This window comes from Cyanistes caeruleus, chromosome 20 (genome assembly GCF_971803275.1).
Source record: "Cyanistes caeruleus chromosome 20, bCyaCae1.hap1.1, whole genome shotgun sequence".
Lineage (NCBI taxonomy): Eukaryota > Metazoa > Chordata > Aves > Passeriformes > Paridae > Cyanistes > Cyanistes caeruleus.
Window position 1 is genome coordinate 1,699,495 of NC_141720.1, and position 25,506 is coordinate 1,725,000.

Genomic DNA, 25,506 nt, shown 5'->3' on the forward strand with positions numbered 1-25,506 from the left:
TCTTTGCTCATCACCCTTTTTAACTTAAAGCCATCATTGCAAGCATGAAAAGAGGATGAAATTCTTCTTTCTTGGTTTCTTGCAGGAGGGGGCAGAGAGCAGTGACTGATCCTACTGAATGTGGGTCCTTTGCTCCTTCTGTGTTTTTTATTTAGTCCAGGAGAGCTGGACTTCCTTTATTTGCCCTTCTCTTAAGCCACAGTGGAAATCAAAGCCTGGAATACAAAAATGATATATAGGAGACCTAAATTTGAATTTCCTGGGGGCCTCTGCTTTGTCCTGGGAGTGGAAACTCGAACAGAACCAGAGGTTCATCCTGCAATTGCAGCAGGCTGAGGCCAGGAGATAAATGGAACTTTTGAACTCCTTTTTCTCCCTTTGTCAGCGCCTCCTTGGAGCCAGGTTTGCCCAGCTGTGGCACTTCCACACACGGTGAGTGTTGATAATCAGCAGCGTCCCCATCATCTGTTTATTGAATGCTATCCTAATTAAGCAGACAGTTCAAACATCCTATATGGAGTATTACAGCAAATTTTAACGTTATGCATACAGCATTCATCTCAACACCTGTGAAAAGACAATATATATATAAAAAAATATATAAATAATACAAATAATCTGTGTTTATAACAGAGAGGAGCTCACTCCAACATCTCCTGCCCTGGCTCCTCTCCGGGATGTCCCGAGGTGCCACCTCCCATCCAGGCTCAGCTTTTTGCCTCGGATTTTCTATTCCTTGGATGTGCTTGGGCTGGAGACCAAGCCAACCCTAAAACTCAGTGGATTTTTTAATTATTTTTTTTTTTAATGTTAATTTGAAGACTTGAAATTCCCAAAGTTCTTGGCAGCTGCTTTCCAGGAGTCTTTTTCCTCCCAAGATCCGCTGCTTTCTCAACAACACTTCTGAGATTTCCCTGGATCCGAACGTGGGATCCCTCTCAATGAGGAGCTAATTACCTGTGCTGTAATTACGAGTCGCTAATCACTCTATCAGCAGTGCTGTCTCATCTCTCTCTGCCACGGGAAGAGTTTCTGGCTGATTTCTGAGCAGCAAAAATCCCAAATTGCAGAGGTTTGAGGATGCCATCAGTCTTGCGCTGCCCTGGGCGTGTGCCATGAAAGCCAAAGCAGGAGGAGCTTTTAGGATGCTCCATGGCAGAAGAGTGAATCACACACTCAGGGGATGAAGATTGTGCTTTGTTGGTTTTTTATTTTTTATTTTTTCCTCTTTGGTGCGACAGGATTTTTAATTTAGGTCCAGCGCGGATAAAGCGGTTATAATAATTTTATTAGTTATAATAATTTTATTAGTTTATTATGTTTGCTGACCCTGGTGGTTATTCAGGAGCCGCCTCTGTCTCTTGTGTGGCTCGGGGGGCTCTGGAATTGCCCTGGAGTGGCTGTTTCAGTGCATATTTCACACCGAGATTGATTTCACTCCTCCACCCACCGAGGTGGAAAGCAACAACCATCCATTTCCTGGTGACATTAAGCACCGGCCACTCTGGAGGAGAAAAATGTGACACATCGAGCCTGACTGGATGTGGTTTCCATGATGGATGCACTGCCTTGGAGTCCTGTTTGTTCCTGCTGTCCCTGTGGAATCAGCTACAACGTGGGCAGGAACACCTTCACTATCCCAGGCTGCTCCAAACCACGTCCAGCCTGGCCTGGGACACTCCCAGGGATGGGGCAGCCACAGCTTCTCTGTGCCAAGACCTCTCCACCCTCACAAAAAACATCATCACACATCCCAGGACTGGCCAAAGGGTGGAAAACCAGCTCTGAAAAAAAATCCTGGAGGTAAAACTGGGCAGGAAGAGGAAAATTTCTGCTCAGGTTTTTCCTTTCTGGAGATTTTTGCAAGTCAATGGCATAAATGGGAATTATGCTGAATAAAAGAAGGAACCTATTTACTGCTCCAAACCCTTCCCATGGGCTCTCTGTATTTTCATTTGGAGCTGGCAGAGAAACTTCAGTTGAAATATTTTTAGATGAAATATGGCATTTTGATATAATTTCCCCCCCTTTCTTTGAATGTGTTCTGAAATTTGTTGAAGAGCTCTCAAAGGGAAATTCTGGGAGTTTTCCAGTTGCAGCAAATGGGGAATATTTCAGTTCCTGAATGGTGATGGATGTAGTAGAAGAGATGCACATGGTTTATTATTACATTTCATATAGAAAACCTTCTTCTTAACAAGTCCCAGCTTCACCAAACCTCTCTCCCATCTCCTGAAATGAGAAAGTACAAGTGGAGCTCCTTTCAGCAGGAAGATCCTAAATCAACATCCCCCAGTCTTGAACCTGTGCAGCTCTGGAGCATTCCAAAGGAATTTAATGGGCAGAGACCCAAGGAATTGCCTTCTCCTGGAAGTTACACTCCCAGCTTCCACAGCAGTGCCCAGACAAGGACCTGGACAAGCTCGAGCAGGAGCCCACAGGAACATCCTGAGGTTCCACCAGGCCGAGTGCTGGAGCTGCCCCTGGTCAGGACAAGCCCTGGGATCAATCCAGGCTGGGATGAGCAGATGGAGCAGCCCTGGGAGAGGAACCTGGGGGTGAGAGCTGGACCTGCCCCAGCCCTGAAAGCAGAGCTGATCAGAGGGGATCAGAGGGATGGAGCAGCTCTGCTGGGAGAGCTGGGATTGTTCACCTGGAGAAGCTTTGGGGTGAGCTCAGTGTGGCCTTGCAGAGCCTGAAGGGGCTCCAGGAAAGATGGAGAGAGACAATTGACAAGGCATGGAGGGACAGGAGTCAGGGAATGGCTCCCAGTGCCAGAGGGCAGGGCTGGATGGGATATTGGGCAGGAATTGTTCCCTGGCAGGGTGGGCAGTGCCTGGCACAGGGTGCCCAGAGCAGCTGGGGCTGCCCCTGGATCCCTGGCAGTGCCCAAGGCCAGGCTGGACAGGGCTGGGAGCAGCCTGGGATGGTGGGAGGTGTCCCTGCCCTGCCAGGGGTGGAATGGGATGGACTTTGAGGTCCTTTCCAACCCAAACCCTTCTGGGATTCTGTGGTGAGCAAAGCTGCCAGCTGCAGGGGGCAGGAGGGGGTTGAACACCCCAGTGTCCCTCCCTTGGGAGATCTGAGTTTGGCTGCACAGAATCTGCTGAAGGTTTGCAGCTTCCAGCAGTTTCTCCCTCATTTTCTTACACTTTTAAAGTACAGACCTTCCACTTGAGATTTTGGGCTCTGATCCTTGTGGGTCCTTTCTGTGTTGTGATCCTGCAATAGAAAGTTGTGATAAAAGGGACGAGTCCTGGGTAACTTCCACTGCCCTCGGGCCAGACAGGACCTGGCAGAAGATGAAATGCAAGGAGAGCTCCCTCCCTTTGCTGCTCCTGAGGGGTGAGGGAGCAGTGCCATGGCTCATCTGCTGTCATTCCTGCCCACGGGGGTCCTCCAGGAAACTTCCCACTGCTGCTGTCTCCTCCTCTGGGACATCGGTGCTGACGCGAGCCCTAACGCCAGCCTGGGACACGGAACACGTGTCACCTTGTCACCTGGTGCTGTGTGATCTCATTCCTCCTGCTCCAGACACAAACCCAGGCTGAGGGAAGGTCCGAGGCCCCAAGCAGCGGGGGCTGAAGCAGGAATGAGAGCAAGAAAAGGGAAGAGGGGTGAGGCAGCTGACACGTGCAGGATCACCCTGCCATGGGCTGGGTGCCAAGGAGGAGCTGTGGGCTCAGAGCCGTGTTCTGGCTCCCTCTGGTCCAAGGATGGGCTCAGGGGCTGTCCTGGCAGCAGGAGAGGGGAGTCAGGAGCCCGGGATGTGCTGCCAAAATGAAGATTCCAGTTTCAGTCCCATCAGTGCCTCCCTTCCCCGTGGGTCACATTCCTGCCAAAAGAAGCAAAAGGGGAACCTTTGAAGGATCCCATCCTTGAAAAGGATTCACAGTCTGCAGATCGTGAATGCAAAGCTGCCCCTGGCACCCAGAGCTCCTTTTCCCCCATTCTTCCACCCTTCTCCCAGCTCCTGCCCCTTGCTGGCTTTTGATGAGCAGGTGTGGGCTGCTTAGATGGGATTTTAATAAAAATCATTAGTTAGCTGATTAATTAATAGCAAACTGAAGGTGGGAAGGACACAGAGGAGTGAAGATGTGCTGGGGGATGGAAGCCCCATGATCCCACATTTATCCACACGAAGCTGTCGTGGGACACACTCCAGTGTGTGTTTAAAGCAGGGATTGAGGTTCAGAGCTCCATAAATGGCAACTGGACACCTTCATGTGTCCCAAAAATCAGAACATTTCCAGAGGTGCCAGGAATTACCTTGGGGAAGGCCCCAGTGTGGGCTGTGCTTTTTTCTCAGCCTCATTTCCAGCTGGACCAGCAGGATGTACTTGGGCAGGGTTCCTGTGATGATTGCACGACCTTTCCTTTCTGCCTGCCCTGTTCTAGCCATGATATCCAGATTCTTGCTTTCCAGGGGATTTGCCAGGATCCTGGATCATTTTTACCCTCAGCCCAGGACATCTGGGCTATTTCCCCTCAAGCCATCCCCACTCAGTTCTCACCTGACTTCTGCTTGTCACAACCACCAAAATCCTGGGAAAACTTGAAGGAAGGCTGACAGGGAAGCGCAGATCCCTTTAAAAAAGTGCTGATGTCTGACTTAATCTTGGCTTCCAGAGGAGGTTGTGCTGTGGGGAGAGCTGGAGGATGGTTTTTAGCATCGAGGATGATGATTTGTGTTTCCTGGCTGGCTGTGGTGTGCGCACATGGAATTTTTCAGGTCTTTTTCAGGATGAGACAGGCAGAGAAGCAGCTGAGGAACAATTTGCTGGACAGCAACAAACCCCTTGCTGTGGTTCCCACTCCCTATCGCACCCTGAACTCCACAGGCTCCCTGAACTCCTCTGGAAGGCTGAGGGAGAGCTGTGTGCCTGTCCTGGCTGCCTGTGACGGCTTTTCCCTCTCTTCTCTCATTCCTGCAGTGAATTTGCCAAGGAGCGGGAGCGGGTGGAGAACCGCCGGGCGTTCCTGAAGCTCCGCAGGCAGCAGCAAATCGAGCGGGAGCTCAACGGATACCTGGAGTGGATCTTCAAAGCAGGTAGGGCAGGGATCTCCTGGCCTTGCTGGGGTGTGTTTTTGGGGCAGGGAAGGTCTGGTGATGGGCTCCAGAGCCCAAAACCACTCCTTGGTTTTGTTGGGATTTTGGGTTTGCACCGAAATTATCGCAGGGAGATCTCGGCTTGGTTTAAGCAAGACTTTGAGATCAAAGCAATTGTCCTAACACAGGATAATATAAAAAGTGATGGAGTGCCCAAAGCCTGCACAGAGGGGAACTGTTCCCTTCCATGAGTAATTCCTGTTTTATTTACTCCCTACCCCAGCTGCTTTATCAGCCTTTCTTTCTGGGCTGGTAAAACCCACCTGAGTGGCATTTTTTTATGAGCTACAAAGATCACTTGCAGGAAACTCCCCCCAGCCTATATTAAATTTGCTTTATGACCACAGGAGCTGAACGTTACTCTTTATTGCAAGGCGTGAGCAACTTTAACCGGGACCCAGACACATTAATTTAACAGAAAATAGCATTTTTATCAGACTGCAACGATTACCAATAACCTTCCTGCCTTGTGGAGGAGCTGATATTTATATATTGACATAACCACAGTCAATTCTTTCATGCAGCACCAAGAAAACGGGGAGAAAATTACCATTTCCTCCTTGCTTGATTTTCAATGTCTGAGCCAGGGGAAAAGGCCTTTTAAAACAATGATGGGGAGGAAAAGAAGTGCTGGTTTCTCAAATGGATTCCTGGATGCCATTTGAGACAGATCAGCTTCATCTTTGCTCTTCACAACTGAAATGTAAAATAGGAAAATCAGCAGTTTATGTGGTGCTTTGAACACTTTATTTCCTGTTGCACTGCACAGGGTGACAATTGAGGGCCACTTGTGTTGTCAGACTTTTATTCACTGTGGCTGCTCAGCAGCAGCTCAGGCAGCCACCCTTCATTCTGAGCTTCTGGAGGAATCAGAACACAAAGAATTCCCTTTCCTTTCCATTTAGAATTTGTCTTCTCATTAGTTTACAGCTTTTGGGCAGCCTCAAACTCAGATTAATTCCTGGCTTGCCCAGTGGCTGGAGCAGGGTTCTCTGGGCTTTTCCCTTTCTCATCCTGTCTTGCTTTTAAGGCTCTTGGTGATTTTTGGTCTCTAAATCCTGATCTCCATCAATAAAACAGAGCTGAGAATTCCCCTGCAGGGCTGAGGGTGGCTTTGTGTCACTTTGGGGCCCATCACCAGCTGAACTTGTGAGAAACTCGGGATGGAGAAATTATAAAATGTCCAGTCAACCTCTGCTCCTGTTCCCATCCCTGTGGGAATTCCAGGCTCTTCCATTTCCTTGTTGCCAGGGCTGAATAAATGCCACACCAATCTCGAGCGAAACTGCTGGAAAATGCACATTTTTCAGCCTAAAAACACGATGCAGAAGGGTTTTGTGGGACAGGGAAGTGCATGCAAAAGAGCTGAATCAGGGAATGTTAGAAATACTCTGGAAAGGCATTGTTGGGAATACAATAGGAATATAAAAGAGCCTCCTAGTACAGCTGAATAATAACAGTAATTAAAATCAGCTTAGCAGAGTTAATAAAATCTTTGAATAAAAATGCAGCGTGAAGGCAAAGCAGGGCAGAGAATCCAGGCTTTGGGTCTGAGGCACTGGAAATTGGGACTGTGCCTTCGACAGGGATTTCCCAGGTCTGCTCTGGGGACTGCAGCTCTGAAATGGTCTGGAATTCCTTCTGAAATCACCTGGAATTCCTTCTGAAATGGTCTGGAATTCCTTCTGAAATGACCTGGAATTCCTTCTGAAATGACCTGGAATTCCTTCTGAAATCACCTGGAATTCCTTCTGAAATCACCTGGAATTCCTTGTCCAGGATTTGGAGGGGAGATCAGCCAGAAGTGGACAGAAATCCCTCTCAGCAGCCCCAGGCAGGAGCTGTTTGCATAAAGGGAAGAGCAAAAGCTCCTGGGATTCTGCTCTAATGGAACTCTGGAGGATTTGGTCATTATTCCTGGGAATATCTAATTGTTTTAAATCCTTCTGCCAGCCTTGACCTCGTTGACTCTTGGAGCAGAGAATGCCACGAGTTAACACTCAGTTTGATTTTAAAAACTAAACCAACCCCACTGAGCTGTGTCCTACCCTCAATTTAAATCCACCAAGAGGAAAAATTCAGGAATAATTTTAATTGCTTTTCTTTCTCTAATCTCTCTCTACCCTGTTTCATTTTTTTCCTCCTCTGGAGCACCCAGAACCAACCAGCCCAATCCCCTCTCTTCCCCTGGAAGCCTCACCAGGGTTCAAATATTTCTGATATCCTCCCTGAGCATTAGTTTTGTTCATTTTTTTCCCCCCCCTTAATTTATTTTTGATGCAAGGCAGAAAGAGTGGAAAGCTGCATTCCAGTGCTTGCTAAAATGATGTCTTAATCCTTAGATGGTTTTTGCTCTGTAATTTTTTTGACATATTCTGTGTAGTTGCTGGAGCTGGACTGGAGGTGCCTTTGTCCTTTGTGGTGCTCAGTTTTTTACCTCAAGTGTTGTTTTAGGACCAAGGGAGGTGTGAGTGACTAAAATCACTCCCTTATCTGTGCCCTACCTCCCCTCAGGCAGCAATAATTTTAATTTAACATCGTGGTTCTTGATCATTGACCACTCTGAAGCGTCTTTAATGTTTGCCATTAATGTCTGTAATTTGAATGATCACAATTTATAATTTGAATTAACAGAATCCCAGGCTGGTTTGGGGTGGAAGCCTCGTCCAGCCTGGCCTTGGACACTTCCAGGGATTCCCCAGCCTCCCAGGGAACAATTCCTGCCCAATTTCCCACCCAGCCCAGCCCTGCTTCAGCTGTGTTTTCCAGAGGAATCCAAAGTGGGGATGCCAAGCGATGCAATCCATGCAGATGATTTTTCCCCTGCTGATTTCTCCACTAAACTCCTCAGAACTGCAGGAACTCCAAGGCTGGAATTTTTGGAGAACAGGGAACTACAAGTTCCCCACACAGAGTAAAGAGCTTCTAAGCCCACAAATATTCTTTTGAAGCCGTTTCTCTCATCTTACAAGGACATGAATCATTTGGAAAACACTTTGCTCAGAGACTCAAAGTCTTCTTGTTCAGGGCTAATCAAGTTTCGGGTCTTTTGCATTTTAATTCTTCCCAAATCCACCTTTTTCACACCAAACTGGAGTGGTTCTGCTCTCCTGGAGTGCCAGGCTTTGGGAATGGTTTCATTTCTCTCTCCCAGCCCTCTGGGACTTCAAGGCCACCCCTTGGGCTGACAGAGCTTTCTGAACTTCAGCTTTCAGTTTTCTCCAGAAGAACAGAGCCCTGAGCCCCTGACAGAGATGGGAACCCTGAGATGCCAGGGCAGGGTAATCTCCACAAAGCAGATTTCCCTGGGAGAGTGTGACAGCCCCTTCCCAGGGCTGCATTTTTATCAACATTTTCTATTTACCCAGCCAGAAATTCAATTAATTCACCCTTTGTTTTCCCTCAGCTCTGCTGAGTGTGAGTTATTTCCAGGAATCTGCTGCTCCTCTGAGCCCCCAGTGTCCTCTCTCCCCACACCAGGGAAGGAGAAGAGGCACCACTTTCTCAGTTTCTTTGCCTTTATTTCCAGCCCAGTCACTCCCAGCATTTAATGACCCAAAATTCCTCTTGCTGCCGAGACACCCCCGGCTCTGATACCCTGGTAAAGCCCCTGAGCCTTTGTTTGGAGGCTCAGAGTTGCTGATCTGGCCCCATCTCTGCTGACCATTTCTCCTAATGCAGAGACACCGTTTCTGGAGGTTTTCCAGGTTCCCAGTTATCTCATTCCAGGCTCTGTTGGTGATGACTAAAGGCAGAGCAGCTCCTGAGGCTCTGTTCAGGATGCTGGCTGGTTAAAAACCCCTCCTAGCAGTGCTCAGTGACCTGCTGAGCTCTCTTTTTAGCCCTAAAAACCTCCTGGGGAAGCTGTGGCCCTTTGGATTCCCAGAGGACACGAGGCAGACAGGAAAAATTCCCAAGGGAGAGAACCTGGGAACGCTGCAGGAGGAGAGCGAGGCCGGAGGGAATTTCAGAGGTGAAATTACTTTAAAGGAACAGCAAAACTGAGCCCAGCTGTGTTTATGGATGGAGATTTGTTTGGGCACCAATTCAGGAGCCTGAATTTGGGGCAAAGGTTTGCAGAATTGTCCTGTAGGGGTAATTTGTGGGTGAGAATCCAGAACAGAGCAGCCTTTGGGAAGGGTCTCCGTGCCTAACCCATCCCTTCCTTGTGTTTCAGGGCAGTCAGACTGGGAATTGCCACTTCATTCCTCCCCTGTTTTATCCCCTGAACATCAGTACAGCTTTCCCTGGGCAGGACTTGAGAAGAACCTTTTGCTGGTTGGTCAGAGCAGTCTCATGAACAGTCCAAAAAATCCCATTTCACTCTTCTGACCTGTCTTAGGAAGACTTGAAAAGCCCCTGAATTATAGGTGGGAATTGCAGGCACAGCTTGTGGGTTTTTGGAAAGACTTTATAACTTATGAAGTGCAGCTCTGAGCTCATCTGACTTTTTTAACCCTCTCAATTCTCCTTTCTTTCACATCTCCGGTGCATTACTTTGCACTTTTGTATTTCCTTCCCCTCTGCCTGGGTTTCCAGCCTTCCTCAGTCCTTGGTATTATTTTTCAGCCTTTTCAATTTGCTGTCTTATTAAAGTATCACTCCCTCTCTCCCCCAGATGATTAATAAAGAGATTATATAAGGCTTGAGTGGCTTATAGAGGCTTATATAAGGCTGATCCCTCTGGTATCCTTCTAGACAGCTCTCAGCTTCACACTTTGATGTTTGGCCTCTGGTTTGTTTGTATTTATTTTTCTGAAGTTACTCTTCCATCCAGACTGGCTTAAACGGACTTTAAAGCAAAATTTGGTGGGAACACGGTTTCAGATGTTTCAGTAAGAGCCCAAACCACATCGATGGAATTACAGGCGTACAAATTTGCCTTTTATAAGACTTAGAAGGAAGTGTGGAGTTCACCAGCTGCCAACTCAATGTTTTGTTCGCTTTGGGTCGTCCTTTAGCAGATCCCCACCTCAGTTTCCAGCAGCAAAGGGAAAATCCGTGGTTCTGAGTGCGGTCTCGAGTGTTGGCACAGCACTGGGAACTGGCCAGGAGGGTGGCAGTGCCCTGGGAAACCTCAGGAAACTGTCTTTCACACAGATAAAAATGAAAAACCATTCAGGAGGTTGTTTTTTAGTGTTTCCTGATTTATTTTTTCATTTTAATTTAGGAAAGCTCAGGGTTGTATTTTGGAGATGAGCTGCAGAGGAAGGGAAGGGAAGGATGCAGCCACTGTGCCAGGCAGAGAGCTCCCCCGTGGAAAACTCGGATTTTGTTTGGACACAAACACATTTTGTTTGGCTGTGGTGGCTCTGTGGTGGCAGCAGGCTGTGGCTGTGTGGCCCTGCTGCCACCACGCTGCTCCCCACGGCTGAATCCCGAGTTTTTTGGGAGCAGGGATGGGTGTGGAGCATCTGTGCCAAACTGTCCCCAGTGTGGATGGGCATGAGGGACCGTCCTGCTGGGGACTCGCGGTCCTGCCTGGTCTGGAGGTCCCCAGAGGTGCTTTGGGAGCTGGGTGAGGGGGTGGCTATGAGGAGGGAGAGCTTTGTTTGCAACCCTCGCACAGGGGGAGAGAGGAATATCCCCGAGCCCTGTGCAGACTCCATCAGGGGGTGCGGCGGGGATGCACCGGAGCAGGGCTGTGAGCAAGCCCAGGCTGACCTTGGCCGCTTTTCCTTTTCCAGAGGAGGTGATGCTGGCCGAGGAGGACAAGAACGCGGAGGAGAAGTCCCCTCTGGACGGTAGGTGGCTTTGCTGGGCATCTTCCTCCTGCGCCACGGGCGAGGTTCCACCGCTGGCGCTGGCACGCCTTCCTCCCGAGCAGGAGGATCCTCCCGCATGCACAAATCCGGCCACACAGCCCCTTCTCCCGGGGCTTCTCCAGGCTGCAGGTGGCTGAGGAGCAGAGATGGGACAGCCCAGACCGGCCCGGGATGGGGATGCGCCCCCGGGGTCGGTGCCCACGCCCTGCCCAGGGTGGCTGGCTGTGTGTGCGGGGCTGGAGCCTGCCCGGAGGATGGAGAAGAGCGAATGCGCTGACCGAGAGAAGGCAGGGCTCCGAACGGATTTGACCAAGGGACTGAGCCCCCTGTTAGCTGTAAGCAGTAAGACATAACAGGGTGTGGTGATCCTTCCTTCCGACGTGCGAGCCCGGCGTGGCAGGACGGCCGCAGGAGCCGAGCAGCGAGGCCACGGGGATGCTCCCCCTGTGCCTCCAGCCCCGACAGCTCTTAGGATGCGCCAGCCACTCAAAGCTCAGTTAAAGATTCTTCCCTCTCCCTTTTCTGACCATCTTTCGTCCTCCCATGTCTCCTCCTTTCCCCTCCCCTCCCTCCCCCCCCTGTTTTTTTTTCTCCTCCCATTCACTGTCAGGGAGGGCCGCCTCGGAAGGGCCGATTCCTCAAGGCACGGCGCCGGCAGAGACTGGCAGCGGCAGCAGCTACAACAGTGAGTGGATTGCAAATCACCAGGGGCTTAGGTGGCACACAGGGGCAGCTTCCCCCCGCCGCCCCCGAGCCCAGCTCACCGGGGACGGTCCCCAGGTGGTTTTTGAGCCTCTCCGGAGCATCGGGTGCCCGCTGCTGGTCCAGCCTGGCTCAGCCCGGTGACCTGCGCTGGGGAGGATTGGGGGCTGCAGCAGGTCAGGGCTGAGCTGTGCGAGGCTGGGGTGTGTGTGTGTGTGTGTGTGTGTGTGAGCTGGGGAAGCCTGGCCAGGCTTCAGCTGGAATTTGTGTCTGGAGGAGCAGTGTGAGAGGATGAGTGATGTGAGAAACCCGAGGTGGGTGCGAGGCACGGCGGAAAGACCCAGAGATGCTCAGGCTCCTCTTATCCTAAAGCTAAAGGAGCCCGAGGATGTTCCCAGCCTTGGAGCAGCCCACGTCTGTGGTAAATTCCGAGTTCCCAAAACAGAGGCATGTGGAGTCCAGGCTGCCTGGAGAGATGGCACGACCTCACTGCCGACCACACGGAGGACTTTTATTGGGGAGAAGATAAAAAGCTGCTCAATTCATGCCAGGCAGTGCTGGAAAATTGTAATCCCAGCTCTGGTTGCGTTCCAGTGCTGAGGATGGCCCTGGGCACGCTGTGCTGGGACCCCCAAGTTGGCATTGCTGGGACTGAGCATTCAGCCTAGAGCTGGGTGGGGCAGCAAGGAGCACAAAGGGTGATCTGCGAATGCATCCAGCTCCCAGCTCCAGAGCATCCTCTCCGAGCCTCTCCCAACCGGGGTGGCGCTCGGGGGGCTCCCTTGAAGCGGCTCAAGCAGGACCCTTAGGAAGAGGAGGAGGAGGATGAGGAGGAGGAGGAGGAGGAAGCGCATCCTCTGTGTCTGTGGCAGGGCAGGGCAGCCCGTGTAGGGTGAGGGATGTTGCGGAGGAGCCTCCCCGGGGCAATCTCTGCAGCGTGAGTGGCTTTGCTGTGTGTGCCCACGGTCCAGTCTGTATCACCACACCGTGGGGTGTCTTACTGCTGATAGAAAGCGCTGCTTAGTTTTGCCCTGCTGTCTCGAAGCTGTCACCAAACTGTACCAACGTGATATTGTTTTTTTCCTGCCACTTCTCAAGGTTCTGCAGGTAGGTGGTCCTGGGAGCAGCGTCCTCAGTGCTCCTGCCTCACCCCCCCTGCTCTGGGTGGACAGTGCAGAGCTCTCGTTCCCTGTTGGACTAAATGTAGAGATGTTTGCCCTCCCCACTAAAAGCTGCTTTTGGAGGAGGAGGAGAAAAAAAAATAAAAATAAATAAAATAAAAGGTGTTTTCAAAGAATCCCGACATCCCCAAAGGGCAGGGATTGCACACTGGGTGCTGCTGGGAGGCTGCTCACCGATGTGTGGCCGCTTTTTCCACGCAGCATTTCTGCTCCCCGAGGCATGGCTGGGTGCTGAACGGAGCTGTGTAAGTGCTGAGCCCCTCCCGGTGCCCACTGTGGGCAGCACTGATGGTGCCAGGGGTGGCAGCGCTCCTCTCCCAGCCCCGTGGGGCTCAGGAAGCTCCAGTGCCCCTGCCCAGCCTTGGTGCAGCTGCACTGAGCCCCCCACCCTCCTGCATCTGCTGCATGAAGCCAAACCTGCAGAGCCGTGCCTGGCAAACCTTCAGGAGCTGCAAGGGCAAAGAAGCGAAAGCACCCGGGCACTGAGGAGGGCAGAGGCCCTGCAGGGGTGTGGGTTGTCCGGTTTGCTCCAGGGTAGCCCGGTGGGAGAGCTTGAAGCTGGCATTGGGAATGAAATGCTGGCCCCGGAGAGTGAAGGGAGGGGGAGAGAGAATCCGCTCTGCATCCTCACGGGGCATCTTCTCTTTCATTTGCACGCAGTGTTGAAAAGAGCCGCAATAAAGAAGAGCAAAAACGACCTGATTCATGCAGAAGAAGGTGAGGACCATTTCACAGACATTTGCTCCGTTGGTGAGTACTGGCTTCGCATCCCCCGAGGTTTCGATCTCCACCCGAACCTGCCCATGCCATGTTTCCTCCTCTGGAGCGGCTCCTTTGCTCCAGAAGTTTCCTGAAGGAGAATGAATTTCCACTCCTGCTGCAGCAGCACTCGACTTCCCAAAGCGAAAAGCTCCGTGGCTTCACCCTCTCCCTGCGCTGCCTGGCTCAGCTCTTGCATGCTGCACCCTGGAGAGAGCCCTGCAAAGCCTTGGGACAATCCCTGCTGGGCTGGCCATCCCAGGATTCTGCTTGGAACGTGCTCATTCATGCTGGTGAACCCCAAATCTGCCAAACAGCGCTGTTGGAGGAGGAGAGGAAGTGGCCACTGATGCCCAGCTGAGGTGTCACAGCCTGTGCTGTGGGAATGGCCACTGGGAAGTGCTGGGCAGTGGCCTCAATTCTCTCTTTCGTGTCTTAGAGGAAGATCTCAAAGCAATTTTAAAGCCAGATCTGGAGATCCAGCGCAGAGCAGGGCATCCTGCGCTGTGGGGCTCTGCTGGGGTGAATTTGGGATCCTCAGGATGAGGATGCAGCTCCCAGAGCTGATTCCCCACTGGGATCTGCCCAGGTGGGGAGGCAGAGGCAGCTCTGGGCTGCCAGGGGAGGCTCTGGGCACTCAGCACCCACCTCAGGGAGCTGCTGGAGCCAAAACCCTCTGAGCTGTGGGAGAGGCATCTCCTGCAGCTCTGCAGTCGGGTGCTGATCCCCAGGCCTGGTGTCAGAGTCAGTTTTGCTGCTGAAGCAGCAGATGTTCTCATTATCTTCCAAAGAAATGTCTTGGCAGCACGGTCCCCACGAAGCAGCAGATCCTGGAAGCACAGGAGGAGCAGCACAAACAGCACATTTGAGAATCCCTGTCCGTGGCTGCTTGCACAGCATGAGTGCCTCAGTTGCCCTTTGGAAAGCTGGCATTGATGTTTTCAGGGATCACAGCTGCTGCTGGAATCTTTGTTTTTCCCCCCCTTTAAAGGAAGACCTGGTTGCAGAAAGTGAGGGTGGCTTGGCATGTTCCTGACAGCAGCACTGAGCTGCCACAGTGCCCTGGGCTGCAGGGCTCGTGGTGAAACCGCTGCCACTTCCAGGAGAGGTTTGGTGCTGGAAAAGGGCAAAAATGCAGCAGCCTGTGTGCATTTTTGGTTTGGTTTGTTGGTGTTTTTTCCTCGGATCCCTGCATGGATAACAAGGAATGGTGGTTTTTGGAATATTTGCTCACGGTTGCAATAATTACGAGATCTTTGCCTCCAAATCCAAGTCCCTGCAGGCTCTGGGCAGCCAGTGCCATTCCAACAGATCTTGGAGCTCAGCATTTCAGGTGGCAGTGGATGACGGAGCATCTGGGCTCGGGAATAATCCCAGGCAGAGCTGGGAAGTGTCTCGGGAGCATATGGCAGGGAAAATAACAGCAGTGCTTTCCACCCTCTGAGAGTGCTCCAGCCACTTGGGAAAAGTGGTTCTGGTTTGGATTCACGGAAGGAGGCAGAAAAGGAGGAATGGATTAAGCAGCTACTTCTGCAAAGAGGCTGAGATGCAGAGCATAAACAATCAGATCACGTGGGAAATTACACATAGAGGAGCTGTTTTGGAGAAAAGGGGGCTTTGGATGATTTTCTGTGATGTGTTCAGATGGGAGCAGAAGGAGTGAGGAAGAACTAACAAGGAATCCGTGGGTGCCACGTGAAGATGCAGCTCGGGGTGGATGAGGCTTTGCCAGGTCTCTCTCTGGCCACTGGCTGAAGATGTTGCACTTCAATCCAAACTCAAGCACCTTGATGAGCTTTATAACTGCAGTTTAATTTCTGTAGTGGTAAATGCTTCCCAGGCCGTTCTCTGCAGTTGTTTTTAGTTTTCATCCTTTTCTTTCCACTCCCACTGGCTTCACACCCTCTGCGCTGTACCAGGCACAGGGCCTCGATTCCCAGACACCAAGCCTGGAGAAGGGGATGTTTTCCATGTTAGAGCAGTTTAAATATCAGTGCTTTGCTTTTCTGGAAGATCAGCAGAGAGGAATGAGAGGGCAGCACTCTTCCTTTGCTGCCCTGGGAGTACAGAGGGGCTCGGATATCTGAGAGCTCTGTAGCTGCTAAGGAGTGCTGTGATACGAAACAGCCTCAATCCCAACCTGTGGCTCTCAGAGCAGAGGAGGAGCACTGTGATTTCATCTCTTCCAAACTGCCAAAGGCAGGATTTTCAAGCCAACAGAAGAACACACTGATTCTTTCAGCAAGGAGTTTGTTCAAAGCCTGGCCAAGGCCAGCTCTGCTTTTGGAGTGCTGGTGGGTGGCCAGAAAAGTGAAACAGAGCAGAGAGCTCACTTTCCGTGGGGGAACATCACACTTGTGTGGGGCTGTGAGGCTTGGAGAACCCTCTGCTCTCACATCTGGAGGCCTCATCCTTTCTCTGGCTGCTGTGGTTGATGCTGCAGGACGAGGCTGGGTGAGATCCCCACCCTTTCTGAGTGCTGACATGACCACACTCCGAGGTTTGGCTGCTGAAGCCAGAACTCTTTGTTCATGTCACCGAGCCCAGGAGAGCCTCCTGCTCCAGGACAGGATGAGAACATGTCCTGCTCATCCTGCTGGGATGCTCCATCCCAGGATGGGGAAGGGCAGTAATGATATCTCGTCATAAAATCCTGGCACAGGCAGTGGCCAGCCTGGCACCATCACCATTTCCCCCTCCTGCAGCATCTCCTGCTGCAGAGGAGGCCCAAGGGGTCCCTGCGTTTACTCCTCATTCCTGATTTCTCCTGCCTCAGCACCGGCCAGAGATTGCCTTTCCATCTGAGCACTGCCTCTACCCCAGGGGGAGAGCTGACATCAGGAATCATTTCTTCCATCAGCTTCCTATTGTTGGAACACTTGACTCGTTGCCAGGGTTTCGGCCCGGAGTGGAAATGGAGCTGATAGCGGCAGAATTGAGACAAATGAGTGGCTGCACCCAAAATCCGATGCACGGAGGCAGACTGAGCCCTCTGCTGAGGAAATACCTGAGGCTGGAGAGTGAAATAAGGAGGATTCACTCAATTCCATGGTAATTGGTCCCTGGAGCAGGGGAAACAGGGACCAGCTCTCCTGTTGCACCCACCCAGCTCCACGAGGATGTGCTGCACACCGTGGGCAGAAATGCCCTGTGCCCGCTGCTCTCTGTCCCTGTCACCCAGGAAAAAGTGATGAGTTGAACTGGGACAATCAGGATTGCTGCAAAGGTTTGGAAGCCCAGTTTAGATATTGGAGCTGGGCGTTGATCCATGAAGTTTTAAAATCCCAGCCTTCATCCCTCATTACAAGCGAGATGCCCTTGCTCAGCCCATTCTCAGCATTCCCAGCTTGCTGCTGAGCTGTTTCTGGTGCTTGGAGAGGTTCTGTGTGCCCAGGAACTCCCCTCTCCAGCCTTTTCCCTGCTGGGATGGGCTGTGGTGACTCTTCTTTCTGTCCCAGGGTCTCCCTTTGCCCGTGCCAGTTTGAAGAGCGGCAAGAACGAGAGCTCGTCCTACTTCAGGAGGAAAGAGAAGATGTTCCGCTTCTTCATCCGGCGCATGGTGAAGGCTCAGAGCTTCTACTGGGTCGTGCTCTGCGTGGTGGCCCTCAACACCCTCTGTGTGGCCATGGTGCACTATGACCAGCCCGAGAAGCTGACCACTGCTCTCTGTGAGTACCGGCCGGTCCCGACCCCGCCGCGGTCACATCCCTGCTCTCAGCTTCCCCCAGTCGTGGAGTCACAGGATGGTTTGGGTGGGAAGGGAGCTTAAAGCTCAGCTTATTCTACCCCCTGTGCAGGGATACCTTTCACTAGATCCTGTCCAGCCTGGGCTTGGACACTTCCAGGGATCACAGCTTCTTTGGGAATTCCACTGCAGTCCCTCCCCATCCTCCCCAGTATCCCATCTATCCCTGCCCTCTGGCACTGGGAAGCCATTCCCCTTGTCCTGGCACTCCAGACCTTTGTAAATCCTCTCTTTACCTTTCCTGTCAGCCCCTTCAGGTCCTGGAAGGCCACATTTAGGTCATCTCAAAGCTTCCCTTCTCCAGACTGAACAATCCCAGTTCTCTTTCAAATCACTTTTCAAATGATTGAATCAAACCATTCAGAAAAAAAATCCACCAGGGTATTAGTTTGAGAGAGGAATGTTATCCTAAAGGATATTTATTGCAAAGTTGAGATTCAGTTGGGTGTAAAGACTGGAGCAGGGCAGGAGGAATTGTCCTGGAATGGGGCAGGAGGAATTGTCCTGGAATGGGGCAGGAGGAATTGTCCTGGAATGGGGCAGGAGGAATTGTCCTGGAATGGGGCAGGAGGAGGAATTGTCCTGGAATGGGGCAGGAGGAATTGTCCTGGAATGGGGCAGGAGGAATTGTCCTGGAATGGGGCAGGAGGAGGAATTGTCCTGGAATGGGGCAGGAGGAATTGTCCTGGAATGGGGCAGGAGGAGGAATTGTCCTGGAATGGGGCAGGAGGAGGAATTGTCCTGGAATGGGGCAGGAGGAATTGTCCTGGAATGGGGCAGGAGGAGGAATTGTCCTGGAATGGGGCAGGAGGAATTGTCCTGGAGCAGGACAGGAAGGTTTGTCCTGGAGCAGGACACACAAATGGAAGGGGAATGGTGCTGGGAAAAGCAGGATTCTCTGGCTAACCTGTGTCCAGAGAACTGCAAATTTGTGTCACTGATCTGCACCCATGGGTGATTCCTGCTCAGGAATGGGTGTCACGGTGTCCTCCTGTGACATCAAGTGACAGAAATAACCCCAGAGGGAAGATTATCCTATATTTGTGGAAAAGTTTCCCTTTCTAGCTGGTTCCTGTGGTCCCCTGGTTTAGCTCAGAGAGTCTGGATGTGCTTTTGAACCATGAGTTTTGGGTTTTTAAATTGCTCTGAATAATAAGAAATGGTGTCTCCCTGAGGGCACAGACTCACTCACAAAGCTTGGTCTTAAAAAAATGTGGAAGGTGAGGGATGGAGCTTTTTAGATTTATTTTAAATAATTTTTTAAAATTTATAAAATTAATAAAATTTTAAAATAAATTAAAATAAATTAAAAGGCTGGAAAACTCCTAGAAATTCCTCATGCTGATAGTGAAAATTTTTCCTTCTGAAGGGATGGGATGAGGCTTGTTCCTGTAAGACAAAGCCATTCCTTGGGTCATTGCTGACCCTATTAAAAATCTGTTGTTCAACACTTAACCAGATGAAAATTTAAGTAAAACTTCTGAAAAAAGCAAACAGAAGACTGGGGGAAAAAAACCTCAAATATTTCCAACAGTCTAACAATGTTGGCTTAGATCTTTAAAGATCCTTATCTACCTAATTTGCCTTGATTTCTCTATAAATTAGATACTTAAATATTTCTTGCCTCAGATCCTCAGGATTTACCTTATTACAAGGAAGGCAAACTTTTGAAGTTTTTTTTTTTATTAGACCTAAGAGGTCAGGAATACTGACTGCTCTGACATCAAAAGCTCCTTATTAATACTTGTTGAAATATTTAATGCTCCAGGTAATGAAGCTCTAATGAGAGATGTATAATAAGGACAGAAATTTCTTTCAAGTCTGGTTGTTTTTTTTTTTTGCAAGATTTCAACTGAAAAGAGAGACAGCCCATACAGAGAAGTCACTCTTGCTTATTCATTACCTCAATTTACCAGAGGAAATAATAAGCTAGATTGGCAGAGCAATTCAAAGTTTGAGGATTAGGATTTCCTCTGGAATTAGGAATAAAGGTTTAGGAATCAAACCCCACACTTGAAGCCTTTCAACTCAAAATAAAGGTTGCAGATTTACAAAACTCAGTTTTGGGAGCACCTCATGCTTTTCCAAGGGAACGTGAAGAAATCCACGAGCCAGAAACTCTTTAATATTCCAGTGAGGGCTGGTTCTGCCTCTTGGAATTAAAAATTCACTTCCAGCTGGGAAACTTATCTGAGACAGAGGCCACAAATCAGGCTTCCAACCTATCCCAGATGAAGACAAAATATAGGGAATAGGTTGGGATTAGGGATGGATCAGTTTTTCAGGAACTCTGCATTTGTCCACAACGCCCAGGAACATCAATTACTGTCAGAAGCACTTGGGCAGCAAGTTTGAATTTTTTGGTGTAGAGTCCCACTGCCTTCCACCTGTCTTAGTGTGATTTTTGAACAAAGAGCTTTGGAGAAGTGTCCTGAAAAGCCCTACAAGTTCAACCTCTTAAATTCCAAGTATCCCATACTTCCAAACCCTCCCCAGTTCCAGGATGAGGAGCTGTGGGACTGCATTCCTGGCTGTGCACTGGGGATGACCTAAACCTTTCTGCCCCTTTCCTTGGGGATGGCAGAGTTCTCACGGCCCCATATTTCTACAAATCCCCAATTTAACACTGATTTCAGGGAATATTTGGTACCTTGAGGACTTTTCTGGTTGTTTTGGTGTTGGTGATGGCCGGGCTGGACGTGTCCCCTCACTCCTGTCGGGATAACTCTGCAGCACACACTCCTGGGAAGGAGCCCAGCTGCAGGAATGCTCCTGGACACTCAGTTCTGCCCAAGATTTGTGCACAAATCCATTGGATAGAGGCAGATTGAGGGATTTGAAACAGCTCCTGGAAATACCTGGCAAAATCCTTTAACTGGGAGAGTGACAGAGTTTAGAAATGGCTTAAAAGTTAATCCACGATGAGGGAACAGCTGCAGAGGGGCAGGACCTGGCTGGTGTGATGCAGAGCAGGAGAGAAATCAAAAATTCCATTGATGCTGTTTCAGGGAAGGTGCTTAGGAATGAACTGAGGAGGTTTTTTGTGAACTGTAGCAGAAGAGAAAAACCTGTGAGGATCTGAAAAAAACTGTGAGGATCAGCTAAACCCTGCAACTCTACCCAGGCACCTCTAATTCAATTATACCTGTCCCTCTGGGGAGAAGTTTAATTACATTACAAATTAATTTTACTTAAAGAACAGTTGGTAAAAGCCTACGGGTCTGCATTGATTTATTTTTTCCCTTGGTCTTTTCTTTTAACTTTTCTGTTTGGAATTGTTCTGATTAGCTTTCTCTGCTTGATGCTCCATATCTCTACAACTGCTTCGGAAAAAGGACTGCAGGAGCTCTGGAGAGAGGCTTGGGATTTCTTCAGCCTTATTGAAAGAACTGATGAGGAATTCTTTGAATTCTTGTGGTGTGATTAATAACAGGCTGCACTTCGTGCCCCTGTAATTATCCTCAAATTCAATCAGAGATTCTCCTTCTCTGTAAGGAAAGGACTCCAGGGCCAAATAGGATTTCTCTCATGCTGCAGATGGACTCTGCTCACCAAAGCCCAGAACTTTGGTTAAATAAGCTGCAGTTGCCTATAAATAATGTATTTCGTGATTTTATTATCATCTTTTCATCTTCATTTCCACCACTGCCAATATTCTGAGAAAGATTTCTGTCAGAAACCAGCTCTGCAATGGCATCCCTGAGGTCTGGTAGCAGCAAGGATGAATTTTCAACTGAGGGCCAGTTTTAGTCACTAAAGTTTCACTGAGGTTTCACTTGGGGGCTGCCCTTCCCAAAGTTCCAGCAAATCCCACAGGGATCCTTCCCAGCTCCTTGATCTGTGTAGGTCTAAACCCCAAACCCCCAACGTCCCCTTTCTGATAAATCCAGTATTTGAACACAACTTTTGAGCCATTATGGCCTGAGACCACCTTCCCTGCCCAGAACCTCGTGTTTGGGGCAATTTGGTCTTTTTTTGGTGCTGTTGTAGCCTTTGAAGTCAAGACCCAGCTCCCTCTGGATATCAAGATGCAGCATTTGCAAGGAAAAGGCTTTCTGGAGCAGATTTATTTCTGTCTGCTGAGCATTTCACATCTGCCTGGGCAAAAAGGGGGAAGTTTGGCCCTGCTGAGTTTCTCCTGCTGGGTTTAATGGGAGAGTGTTGAGAGGGAAGTGTCAGGCTCAGCACCTCCTTCTGATGGGGCAGAAATGGAATTAATCCATGAGGGATTGACAAAAAGGAGCTGGTGACTCTAATTAGGAACCTAATTCAAAGGTGTGGGGTGAAGGGATGCTTGCACTGCCTTTGCCAACAGCACAGCTTGGAAATGAAATAAAGAGTGTTTGTATCCAACTTTCCCTCCTTAAATCACATCACAAAATGCTTTGGAGTAAGGCAAATGAAATTAGGTGAGGTTTGAATACCAGGAGGCCCAAACAACAAAATTACATTTTCAATTATTTAGGCAGGGCCTTCTCAGAAGAAATCGTGTGTTGGATGCAGCAGCTCCTCCATGGAGCCAGTTCCTTCTGGCTGAGGAGTTCAGGGTCTGAATTTCACTTCCCTCCCTCCCAGCCTCACTGGGCTGTGATTTGTGGCATCTGGTACCTGCTGAGACACAGCCCTTGCTGCCAGTTCTGGGCTCTGCCCTGGAATTCATCACCTGGGAAAGGCCAAGGGTGGCTCCTGCAAGAGCAGCAGAAGGAAGCTGTTTTTTAGTTGCTCTGAGTTTTAAGCATTTCCTGGCTTTATATTTTAATTTTCCAAATATTTTTTGATTTTTTTTTGCCACTTTCTAGCTTTTTTTTATGTGTGTGATATTCTGGATTTGCGTGTGTGTTTGCAGGATGTGTCAGTCTGAGGGTGACACTTTGCTCTCGTGATACCTGGGGTGTGTTCATCCTCCTGCTGGGGTGGTGACTGAACATTAACCCTTGCTTCCTTCCTCCTTTTTTCGCTCCTTTAGGGTGATGGCAATTGTCTTGGCAAAGTGCCCCGAGGTCTGTCAGTGCAGACTTGCAGTTACAAACCAGTACTGAGGATTTTTGTGGTTGTGAGGGGGAATTTGGGGGCGCACCCGAGGTGTGGCTGGGGCAGGGAAGAGGGGATGAGAATGTCCCTGCTGGAGACACTCCCTGTGGATGTGCAAGGCTGGGAATGGAAATCCAGGAATGAGGGAAGGATCCTCATTCCATCCTCTGTCTCTCCCCTGAAGCTGCAGATTGCAGGAGGTCAGAGGATGGTGAAATCCTGGAATATCCTGGGCAGGAAGGGACCCCCAGGACCACAGTTTGTCACTGTCTCCTCTTTATCATTCCTGGAATCATAAAACTGGAATTACAGGAGACTTTCTTGTAGCATCTGTGCTGCTGCAGCCACTGAGAGCCTCCTGTGCTGCACTGGACAAGGTGATTAATCCCCACCTTTGGAGGTTTGATTCTTTTCTTCATCTTTTTTCCAGACAAAGACAGGTTTGCCTTCTGCTGTTTGGTTTTTCTCGGTAGTGTAGGTGGATTTTGCCTTTTTTTCTTGTTGTTGTTTGTTTGTTTTGAACATTTCACTCCTGCTGTTGCTTATTGGCCTCCAGATCCGAACTCAAAACGCCGAAGGCAGTGTTTGCTGAAGCTTCAGGTCCTCAAAACTCAGTGTGGAAATTGAAGCCTCCAGCTCTGCTCCTTCTGCCCTTTGTTTCATCATCGGTGATAAATTTTCCCATCAAAAACTTCCCAGCCTGTGATATGTGAAGGAAGAGGAAACAGAAGGGGCTCTTCCATAATTACAGGGCTATAAAGGCATAATAAAAATAAATGTGGTAACAGGAGACACAACACCTCTGAATACGAGCCCTCAGAGTCAGCGCTTCAAAGGTATTTTTATCATCAGAGGATGGTACAGAAACTTACACCCCACACCCAAAAGTTTCCATCTCTTGCAAGTACAGGAGTCCCAGAACATCTTTGCAATTAAATTTGACCTTTAAAAATATTAGATCCAGGGTTTTCCTTTGAAATTCCTTTACGGAGACCACGAGGATATCATTTAATGCTCCTGCCCCCACCCAGGAGTTCAGGTGAACATTTCTTTCACAGCTCATGGACACACAGAAAGGATCGTGACAAACCCTGCCTGGGCCCTGCACAGCGATTTTCTTCTGCCTGCAGGCCCTTGGTGCTGTGGAAAAAGGAACAAAAGGTTCCCCACATGAAGAGCTGGTGGATTAATTGAATCTCTTCTCCCGATTCCAGATTTCGCAGAGTTTGTTTTCCTGGGGCTGTTCCTCACTGAGATGTCCTTGAAGATGTATGGGCTGGGGCCAAGGAATTATTTCCACTCTTCCTTCAACTGCTTTGACTTTGGGGTGAGTAACATCCAGCAGGGTGGAAAAATCATGGAATGGTTTGGGGTGGAAGGGACCTTAAAATCATCTTAATTCCAACCCCCTGCCAGGGCAGGGACACCTCCCACCATCCCAGGGTGATCCAAGCCCTGTCCAGCCTGGCCTTGGGCACTGCCAGGGATCCAGGGGCAGCCCCAGCTGCTCTGGGAATTCCATCCCCACCCTCCCAGGGAAGAATTCCTTCCCAGTACCCCATCCATCCCTGCCCTGTGGCAGTGGGAACCCTCTGTGCTGTCCCTTGGTGTCCTTGAAAGCCCTCCCTGTGCCAGGCAGGTGTCTCTGCTGTCATCCAGGTGCTGTTTGAGTATGGAAATCCAGGGGAAGTGGTGCTGGGAGTGTCTCCTGTGGGGAGCAGTCCCTGTATGAATTAGCAGTGAAATGCAGGAAGTTTCCCTCGTTATCCTCCTTTTGGAAGGGATGTGACAGCTGGGGGATTTCATTTCCTGCAGCCCCGGGCTGTTGGCAGCATCAGCACCCCTGAGTGCGCTGATTGCCGAGGGATTCTGTCCCTCCCATTCCAATCAGCTGATGGAAAGACAAAAAATAAACCCACATCTTCCTGCTCCTGTCACCCACTGAGCAGCCTTCACCTGGATTCACACAGGCAGGGCTTTTCAGACACCTCCAGGAGCAGAAGAGTGAACACCCCATGAGGTGACAGCAGGGCAATAATTCAAATCCTTCCAGTGCTCAAGTCCAATTGTGGTTCTGGTGTGAATCGAGGGGCTGGCTTTGGCTCCCCTGACAAAGAGGGGATGCTAATTTATTCATTAAAAGCCATTAGCTGGGATCAGCAGAGGAGAACTCGGCCTTTATCTCCAGCGTGGGCTGAGCAAGAGAGAGAAGCTCAGCTCTCATCCCCCAGCCCTGCTCTGGTGCTCAGGCTGTTTCTAGTTTTTATCTGCCAAAATACTGGGAGTGACTCTTCCTCCAGGAAGCCAAATTCCTCTGCTCCCACAGGGGAGGAGGAGGTGTTGTCACCTTCAACGAGTGACCCTCCAAAATGCAAGGCTCTGACTAGAGGCAATTTATTCTTTTTTTTTTTTTTTTTTTACAGCAGCAAAGCTCGGAGCAAACAGAATTTGAGATTAAATCACCCCCTGAGGTGTTGCACGAGGCTGTCCCAAATGTGGGGCTGTGGTTTTGGGGTGTCCTGGTGGCTCAGAGGGTGGGGATGGATTGTCCAAGGGACACTGCCCAGACCCCAGGCTGTCCATAAATCTGATATTAGGTGACTTTAGGGGTGTCCCTGCCCTGTGACCCACACAGGGTCCATGTCCTGCCCTGGCTGGGCCAATTCCCTTGGATCCCTGAATCCAAGATGCTCCTTCCACAGCAAGAGCCTGTCAGGGCCAGGTGATTTAGAGCAAAAGCCGAGCTCAGGAGTGTCTGAGCTCTGTGGGGTGTGCAGCCCTGGCAGGGAGCTCTGCGAGGGTTTCCCAGGAGGGAACGCTGTTGATCTGCTGCTAATTCTTCCTCCTTCACAGAATCCATAGGGATCCTCCTTCTGTCTGTGTTTTTTTCCCTCCCTCACCCACCTTCCAGCCCCCAGAATGAATTCACTGGAACATCACAGAGCTCTGTAGCCAGTTTTGTCTGACAAACCGTGGCGATGAAAGCGTTCAAACGCAAAGGGTGAAACGACAAACCAGAGCAACATCGCCTGGGGAGCGCCAGGCCAGCGGGGTCTGGTGTCAAACAGGCTCCCAGGGGCGCCTGCCGAGCAAAATTAATTATCAGCATCACGTGGAGGGGCTGAGGAAAGCCTTCTGCTGATTGATGAGGGATTCCCAATGGTGGGAGAGAAGTTTTAGCTCTTTCTTCTTCTTCTTCTTCAGTGGAATTAC

The 25,506-nt window shown here is 50.0% G+C and overlaps 1 protein-coding gene across 1 annotated transcript in view; it reads left to right on the top strand.

Annotated features, from left to right (window-relative positions):
* CACNA1B (calcium voltage-gated channel subunit alpha1 B) overlaps window positions 1–25,506 on the top strand; it is a 225,976-nt gene that overhangs the window by 112,106 nt on the left and 88,364 nt on the right. The window contains exons 9-14 of the mRNA XM_086858660.1: window positions 4,935–5,050; window positions 10,798–10,854; window positions 11,486–11,560; window positions 13,419–13,508; window positions 16,976–17,185; window positions 23,508–23,620. Coding sequence (XP_086714786.1) covers window positions 4,935–5,050; window positions 10,798–10,854; window positions 11,486–11,560; window positions 13,419–13,508; window positions 16,976–17,185; window positions 23,508–23,620 — 661 coding nt within the window. The remainder of the gene's footprint in view (window positions 1–4,934; window positions 5,051–10,797; window positions 10,855–11,485; window positions 11,561–13,418; window positions 13,509–16,975; window positions 17,186–23,507; window positions 23,621–25,506) is intronic.